General features: G+C 46.1%; 1 protein-coding gene across 2 annotated transcripts in view; it reads left to right on the top strand.

The window, feature by feature from the left end:
* NEK6 (NIMA related kinase 6) overlaps positions 1–9,082 on the top strand; it is a 44,939-nt gene that overhangs the window by 9,183 nt on the left and 26,674 nt on the right. Inside the window, exon 2 of one of the 2 annotated variants that reach the window (XM_027892939.1) lies at positions 7,640–7,761. In XM_027892939.1, the coding sequence (XP_027748740.1) occupies positions 7,669–7,761 (93 nt within the window). In that variant the 5' untranslated portion in view covers positions 7,640–7,668. Of the gene's footprint in view, positions 1–7,636; positions 7,762–9,082 lie in introns of both variants that reach the window. The other variant, XM_027892938.1, reaches the window with a different exon arrangement.

The following is a 9,082-nucleotide window of genomic DNA, read 5'->3' as shown; positions in this document are numbered from 1 at the left end:
CTTCTCTAAGAGCTGTAAAAAAATGAGCCTCAAAAATGTAAAAGTGGAACAAAAAACCCCAAGCAACCTTCAAAAGGTTTTACATATATATGAATGTATTCCAAGGAAGCAAATAAGTCACAACTGTGTGTCTGTGTTACCCTTTAATCAGTTGGGAAACCTAAGTGGTGACTCTCAGCTGTCAGTGTATTAAGAACCAGCGCTGCCTTTTGTGGAGTCTGTATATACTGAGCTCAGGGCCTTGGAGTAAATATTCTTGCTGTGTTTTCATAATCATTCCACTTAGAGTAAGCGCTGCTTGGGTGGGTATTACAAATCTGTTAATCTTTATGGTATTTATAGGGTAATTTTTAACTCCCTTGAGCTCTTTACTTCCTTGTGGGTCAATTACTCAATTTATAACGTCGTGTCAGATGTAAGAACTTTACCATCCAAGGGTAAACAGTGTTGGGATGGTTCTCTACCTGTGTTTGCTCTTAGTTCTTTGTATGTTAAGGTATGCAGTAACTTACTCTGTGACTCACTGGGATTTCTTTCAGTCCCCCTGGCCTGTCCCCCAAAGGGGGCTGTGGTGACTTGCTGTGTGTGCTGAGCAGGGCTGGGGGAGTGGGAGAGGCAGCTGAGGGGAGGGCAGAGCTGTCTTGGGAAGCAAAATGGACTTTTTCCAGCTCCCCCAAACAGGTGAAGTCCTGTTCTAGCAGCACAGGATCCGTGTGAGATCAGTGTGGGGTCTTGGCAGGGAAAGGATGCAGGGTGGGCACAAGAGAAGCCTTTTGTTTCCGTGAGTAAGCTTTAGGGTTTTAATAATCTGATACTACTGAGTTTGTGCTTCAACACTGAAGCTTATTAGAGTAATAGAAGGTAGTTATAGAGGGCAGAATACAGTGTGAAATGTGATTTGTCTCTTATAACCAAATGTGCAAGCTCTGTATAATTTTCTTGAAAGGTTAATTCCCAGCTTCTCTTCAGAACATTCTGTGCAGGCCTTTCTGTAGGGAAAAAAAAATTGGACCCAATTTAAATAGACAAGTCTTGTGAATCCTGAAAGAATTTGGGCATTTAGCCCAGGAAAGGGAGAGTTCTCTGCAAGAACTTCATTAACCCTGTCTGTCATCAAAATAAGTAATAAAAGTAGCTCTCCAGGCGTTATAAAGAACAGATCCTCTTTGTTTTACCCCGTGGCCTTGATCTGCAAGGTACTGGTGAATCATTCTTGTTCTTTAAGGACAACTGTGCCCATGCAGGAAGGGAGATGAAGATGTTACACACAGAAGTGGGGTATGAACTGCAGAGCTGCATTAGCATTTGGAGAACTGGTGCTGCTGTTAGTTCTGGGTGCTCAAGGACGTGCAGGGAAGCTGACTTTTATTTAGAAGCAATATTGATAATAGCCTTATTTAGCATATTTTGGGGCGGAAAAAACACAAACGTATTTCTAACGTAGCTGTTTCTGTGAGTAGAAAAATGTGAAATCCTTTTACTCTGGGGAGAGTTTGTGCTTCCGTTTGGCTGTTCCCTGCAGGATCCAGATGCTGTGCAAGCTCTTCCTGCAGTGCCAGCGTCTGGTGCCTGCAAGGTCTGCGAGGCTTTTATGGGCCAGCTTTGAAGTTGCCTTTGGATTTGGATCACATGGATCTTTGGATTGGCTGGGCTGCACAGTTCTCAGCATCATTTCCTCTTCCTGCTGATTATGGGAAATGTAAATACTTCAAGCTGCTGTCCCGGTGTTTTGAAGCTGGGTGGATGTGTCTGTGTCTCGCTCCGTTCCCTGTCCCTGATTTGAGGCAGATCTGGTGTCGATTAAAGACTCACACTATGGGCTGTAGAGAGGAGCTGCACGAGCAGAGCTGGTTACAGCAGCTGATTTTGAGGATTTTGAGTCCATCTGACACAGGCTTGCTCTTGTACTTTGATGTGCCTGAGCTTTCCTTGAACATTTGAGAGATTACAGCAATATTTCAGAAGTATCTGTGAGGTTTGCTTAATATTTCTCTAGTGCTTGGAAGAGCTAATTAAAAGGTATTTATCCGTGCTGATTGGTGGTGTTTCCAATCACGTGTGTGTATAAATGTTTAGAAAACTCTGTTAGAGTTTAAGGTCATGTGTTCGTTAAACTTTCTGAGAACAGGCCGTGGTGAACAGATCCCACATTTGGGGTTTGGGGTTGCAGCAGCAGAGCTTATTTAGGTCTTTTTTATACTTTGGATGTTCCATCTGTTTTTGTCTTCGTGGCTTAGGACAGTGTTTGCCTGTGCTCCTGGGTGAGATGGCTGGTTATGAAAGGAGCCTGACAGGAACGAGCCGTGGGTTCCTGGTTGTGTCTGCTAGAGACTTATTTTAGGGATTGGCTTAAACTGGGGGGTTTCACCAGAGCTTGGGAACAACCAGTCTGCCTGAGTGCTGGAGTTCTGGCACCTCTCTGTCCCGGGGGCTCCTGGGGGGTTGGTGGCAGCGGGGCCGTGTCCCACGCGTGGGTTGTCACCTCGCTCTGTGCCGGGAGCCACCAGCCAGCCTGGATGGAGCTGCCAGGACTGGTACAGCGTGTGTTCCAGAGCTGCATGGGATGGGACCTATTTCAGTTATGATTTAATGAGGTGGAAATGTCTGGCAGTTTCTGTGAGCATATACGTTATGAATATATTTCCAGCCTATATTTAATCTTTCCTTCATCAGAAACGAGTGAATTCCAAGGAGGATAACAGAAATGTTCTTAAATAATTTGGCTTCATGTTGGAAAGCTTTATTGCATTATAAATTAAAATGTGAGCATGTTGTTGCGTGCTTGGTAAGCTATACAGTAAAATTCCAGGTAGATTTAGTATGTGTTTATTTTTAACATGTGTTTCGTTAGCAGCAATGGTGGCCTGAGAGGTCTGTCTCCAATGGTTCAAAGGTTGTAAAAATGAATATAGTGAATCTTTCAGAGGGCTCAAAATTGCAACTAGGAGAGTATAAATTAAGGTATGTTGGCTTCTTTATCTGAAACATATGTAAGTAAAAACTAGTTGGGGAAAAATGCAAGCTGCTCTTGCTGTAGCATGGTCATGGTATTATCTCTCTGCAGAGGAACTGTTGTCACTTGAAGTGGTGCTGACTGCTGTCCATCCTCAGTTTTGGATGGGAAGATGGATGGATGTTTACACATCACACAAACATCACACATAAATATTTACATGGGATGTTGCATTAGGAAATTCCGTGCAGTGAAATGAGAGGCAGGAGTAGTCCCATTAGGCCGGTGAAAAGGAACATTTACCTTATATCACATTGATTATTTAGTCATAAATATAAATCACCAAGTGCTCTTGGCACTGATCCTGGAACTGTTTAATAGGAGCCCAGTGAAACCATCCCTTATAGTGGATGGATCGAGCTGCAGAGCATCTGAAGTGGATTCAGGAGACTCACACAGACAGTTATGTCTTCATTTAGGACCAGGTTGTGGGGAGCTGATACTACAACACAGAAGAAATGCCTCCAAACAAAACCCAACCCTTAACTCGGATTAAAACTTTAAAACCAGAATATTTTGATTTTAGAGTGAACTATCTGTCTTCCTGTTTGGTGGTGAGAAATGAGCGTTTGAAACATTCTCTCCCAAGTATTGTGTGAACTCAAGGAGCATCTTCAGACAGTGTGATGCAGTTGGGGAGGGAAGAATACTGTGCCACACCTTGCCATTTTCAGGCCATTTTACTAGATTTTCCCCCAAACTAGAGGACACTGTGTTAGGAATTCTAACTTGCTTGTTTAGAATGGGAATATGGACCTGAGCTGGGTGTAGGGAGTGACTGGAAGCAGCGTGGGAAGTCTGACAGATAGCTGATTATTGGCAGGAAGCATTTGTTTTATTGACATCCACAGTGAGATGGCTCCAAATAGCTTTAAATAGTTGACTTAATGTCATTTTGCTTCTAGGTATGGAACAGTGAATTCCAGTGTCTGTCACAGCGTTTGTTTAATGAATATCAGTTGTTGACATGGTATGAAAAGCCCTTTTCAGCCACCTCACTGCTCTGTTCGTGTGCTCAGGCTCTGGGATCAGCCCTGCCCTGCCTGGCTGTTGGGCTCTGGTGTGCACAGCCCTGACAGAAACCTGCCTGCACCACTGCCAGGGAACCCCAGCCCTCCTGGAGGTGAGGTGTGGCTGAAACACTGCCCTGGCTGGGGGTCAGTCTGTTCCAAACACCCTCGTGCTCCTCAGGGGCACAGATGGCACATGCTCCCCCTGAGTAATGTCTGTGTGAGAACGGGGGTGCAGTTCCATCTTGATTCCAAGCCTAAAATTCTGAAGCTGTTTACTGGTGATTTATCTGCACACTGTTTAACAGTTTGTGCTGTTAATTAACCGCTGAACATTTTTTTGCTGACTCATATTCTTTAACTCTTTATTTATTTAAATTCCTCATATATATATATATTTATATAAATTAAAATTCTTTAAGTGTGCTCTTGTAGCATTATCTCCTGTCTCAAGCATTTCAGTGCCATTCCTCGTGTCGTTTCCTTTAACATTCATATTCATATTCTTTCAGTGTTGGCAGGTGTGTATTTCACATTAACAAGAGGGGTTTTTTGGATGTTAGACTGCTATTTGCTTATGGTAATTTCCAGTCATCATAAGGTGACTGTTGAGAGAGATGAGCAGAGAGGAAAAAAATTGTCAGCCATTTACAGTAAATACTCTCTGCTTTTGGAAACGCTGTCAGAAGTTTAATTGTTGGGTTCAAGTAAGTTTGTCATGTGCCAGACAGAATCAGTCTGCTGTAATGAACGGGTTACGCACTCCACCAGCAAAAAGGGAGAGTGAGAAACCAAGGGATGCTCAGGATTTCCTGTCACCTTGCACTGCAGAAGGAACGGGGTGGGCTTTTTAACCTAGCCTGTAATTAGGGTTTGCATGGAAGCATATATTACTGTGCTTGCTTTGCCAGAGCTCTTCAGTGTGATGGATGAGATTTAAAGGTTGATCTGACTAAATTGCAGTGAGAATACTAACGACAAAGATATTTCTGTTGTGAACTATTCCTACCAGGCATCATGGCTGTGACAGAAATGGTGTAAGATAATGGACAATAAAAGTCACTTGGAAATAATACTCTCCTAGGACTGGGCTGCCTTCCCCACGGCACGTGCCCTGAACCACAGTGAGGATGTAATCATGAGCCAACATCATCATTTAAATATATAGGTAATCTCGTGGAGTATCCTGGCAGATTTATTTTATGAGCGAGAGAGAGGAAGAATATTATTGGGCAGTGGAGAGGAAGAAAGTGTTACTGCTGTGGTTTGTGTTTATTTTGTAAAGCAGTTTGCTCTGCTCCAGCCTCTGCAGAGCCTGCAGTGAGCAGCATCCTGATGGCTCTGGGGACGGGGGAGCTCCCACCAGCAGCACATCCCTGTGGGTGGAGGAGTGACCTGGGAGCTCTTGGGCTGCACTGCTGGGCTTTAGTCACTGGTGGTTCTGTGTATGTGTTGAAAGATGGAAATTTGTGCAGTAGTTTAATGTACTTGATTGCGTTTAAACAACTTGTGGATTTCTGGAACTGCATAAGACTTGCTGTTTTGTTTTGTTTTACTCAAGGTACCCAAACAGAGCTGCTTGGCTCCCCCTCAGTGCCTGTGTAGGGAGAGGGCATGAGCAGAATGTAGTAACTGAGTGGAAGAGCACATATATATGTGTGTGTGTGTGTGTGGTGGGCAGCAGCAGAGCTGAGTGCCGGGCACACAGAGCAGCTGGTGTGTCTTGCAGGAGGTGAAAAGTGCTGGTACAGAAAACGGTTGTAACACTGAGCACAAACTGCTGCTTTGCCGCCTGCTTGAGAGGTGCACGGTCCTGTCATGTTGATTATACATCTGGGAGCAAATCATTTGGCCTGCAGTGCAGTTGGAGGCATCCCGAGACACATGGTGATAGCCAGCCAGCCTGGGCACAGCTGTTCCACCGAGGAGCGGCACCCGGGGCACGGCGCGGGCCAGACTGGATGCCAAGATGCTGATGAGGTTCTGCTCCTTAATGAGTGTCTCGTAACTAATGATCCTGGCCTTTGCTCCCGAGTGCCCTGGGCTGTTCTGCCCTGAGAATCCCACCTGCCACGTACCTGCAAGGTACCACGGGCTGGGGGGGGTTGTGGTTTGCTTTCTGCTGATGAGGCGTCAGATGGACGGGATGGGGGGAGGGTGGGACACTCAGGTATCCAGAGAGGAATTGCAGCCTGGGATATGGCAGGGGAGCTGGCTGCGTGAGAGGGGTTTTGTTTTCCTTGGCTTTGGAAGAGCTCCAGGTTACCTGGGAACGCTGCTCTGAGTGCAGTAATAACTGCACTGCAGAAGAGTGGCAGTAGTTTGAGAGAAGCTGCTCATCCCACAGGGGCTTTGGTCATACTTCCCATGATGATGGCCCTGTCCTTTTATTTGCTTTCTGGAAAGACATGTAATGCTTCCTGCCATTTTAAAAATGTTTTAATTTACAGTCATGGTCAAGCCTCAGTCTGAAAATGTTTGGCTCTGCCAAGCTTCGTAGGAAATTCAGAAGCACGAATAAAAGAGCCTGTCACTTGAGAAGGAAAAGTGCAGGGCTAGGACAATGTAAATGAAAATGTGCCAGTGTTAAGAGTGTATACCTTGTACCTTTTTTGACATAATGAAGTGTCTCTGTGGTGTTTGGTGGCTGCTATTTGAAGACCTTCTGTGAAGCCCCTTGCTGGGGATCCCCCTTCGCTCTCCCCTTGCTGTGCCAGCAGCCCAGAATAGCCGAGCTGCCAGCCTGGAGCAGGACACGCTGTCCTGGAGGTGTCAGGGCTGTGTCATGTGAGCTGGGCTGGATCTCTTTCCAAAGCTGCTCTTCTGTTCCTCCTCCTTCCTCTGCCTCCAGCTGGGCTGGGTTAGGGCTTTAAACAAACAGTGCCCCATCCCAAATCCTGCCCCATTCCCGTACCCCTCGTGGCACGTGGGATCTCCTGAGCTGTCCAGGCCCCACAGTAAGGAACTGTACCTTGAGCTTCCTCGTGGCAGCTGGAGAGTTACAGAGAGTCGTGGTTCTGTGAGGAATGTCCCAGACTCATGGGTGATCAGGTGACTCAGGTTCCCACACTCAGAAGTGAATCCCTGTCCTTGTTTGGAGCTCCAGCCCTTTCCAAGGCAGGACACAGCGGATGCACAGTTGGAGTGTTCACACTTCACCCAGCACTGTCTGGGCGTGCCTTCAAGGTGGGGCTGTGAAGGGAAGTGTCTGGATTCCTGTGGAGCTCTGTGCTGAGGAGCCAGGTGGCAGTGCCCTGCAGGGTTTGCTCTGTGCCTGTGGGCTTGCAAGAGAGAGAATACGTGGTACATTATCCCCCCAAGTGAACAGCCCTTCTCCAAATCCTGAATAATAAAATAATTAGAATAATCCTAGCAATGTAATATAAGGTAGGAAGTTCATAGGACTCTTCAACGTTGATATTAAGAGGCATAGCCCTGGGGAGGTGAGGGTGACTCTTCCTCTGAGAGGTGTGTGAGTTACTGGGAGGGAGGGGAGGACTCTGCTCTTGCTGCTCTGAATAACCACCTGTAGGCAGGCCCAGGGAAGAGTTTCCTGCTTTCAGCTCCGGACGGGCAGTGATGAGACCTCTCTGTCCCCTCTGTTTCCCTGCAGCAGAACTGTGAGGCACAGTTTGGTATGATACCATGGAAGGGCAGCACAACCACCCACATCATCTAGGGGACCAGAACAACCCTCTGTGCAAGCTGCCGGGGCAGGAATTCCAGCATGACCCTCAGGTGAGTGTGTGTGTCTCCAGGCTTTCTCCTCCTGTGTTTTCTTCCCTTCCTTCCATAAAGGTCCGTAGATTTATTAGCATTTAGCCTCATTTTTACCCCTCTCCTTTATTTTTAGTGCAGTTACAGCAGATTTAGGGTGTATCCAGTTTGGGATTCTGCCAGCCAGCCAGAGCTTCCTGAACCCGGGTTTTTTGATGATAATAAGAGAAAAAGGAAATAGTTTGATTTTTGCTTAGAGCATGTATTTTAAAATCATCTTTATGAAAACAGTGTACTGTGTTGGCTTTCTCTTGTCTTTGATTCTTTGAAGAAAAAGCCAAAGTAAAGCAGATGACTGTGTAAGTGAATAAATGTATTTTATCTCTTTTTATAGTTTAGTAATAAATGCCAAAGGGGTAATTATCAAACGAAAAGCTCATCCTACATGGGACTGTGGGCTCTCTGTGGGTCTGGAATCCATCCCACAATGTGTTTTGTCTCCACCATTATAAAGCTTCAGTGTAGCAGCTCATCTCTCTGCAGAGGGGGGCTAAACCCGGGATGAACCTGCATGCTGTGTCATGGGGAAACTTGGATTTTGCCTTTTCCCTCCTGTTTGTGTGTTTACCAGAACAGTTCAGTGTTACCTGGGTGTTGTTTTGAGGAGCAAGGCTGGCAGATAGAGGAGCGCTGTGCCCATGGCACTGCGGGGAGGGCGCTGGGGCTGTGCATTTGACATTCCCAACGAGCACTCCAGGGCTGATCCGGGTTCCCTGAACAGGAGCTGGTGGTTGGGAAGGCTCTGACCCTGCCCAGGGTGGGCTTTGCAAAGACAGGGAGTTGCCTGCACACAGAATGCAACTGTGCCTGTATCCTGGGCAGCGCTGCTGGGAAAGGACCGTGCAATGGAGCAAAGCCCCCTCTCCTAATGCAGCAATTTGTCATATTAAGTCATTTAATAATAATTGAATCCCCTTGATTAATCTCCTAGAATTAGCCAGTTGCATTTTGAGCAATTAGGGTTAATTACTGCCTCATTTGGCAGGATAGTGCCCCTGTAATTATTTCATGAACAAGATTAGGAAGTGTTCCTGTGCAGCAGATACGTTCATGGCATCTTGGAGCACATGTTAGAATTTGTAATGACATAGTTAAGTGTAATTAGTAGCTAATAATCTATGTTCTGCTGCGATGCTGATGCTGAGTGGGCTCATTTTGCTGTATGGTCATTGTTCAGTGAAACCTCCCCTCAACTCTGGCAATCCCCAAGTTGTGTTAATGGAGGGCTCTATTAACTCTTCTGAGAATGAGCTCACTTGGGATTAGAATTGCTGCAAGACTT

Source organism: Empidonax traillii, unplaced genomic scaffold (assembly GCF_003031625.1).
Source record: "Empidonax traillii isolate 1590-97213 ecotype Southwest subspecies unplaced genomic scaffold, ASM303162v1 scaffold375:size1330703, whole genome shotgun sequence".
Taxonomy (NCBI): Eukaryota; Metazoa; Chordata; class Aves; order Passeriformes; family Tyrannidae; genus Empidonax; species Empidonax traillii.
The sequence above is the reverse complement of the archived record's forward strand: the minus strand, read 5'-3'. Positions and strand labels throughout refer to the sequence as shown.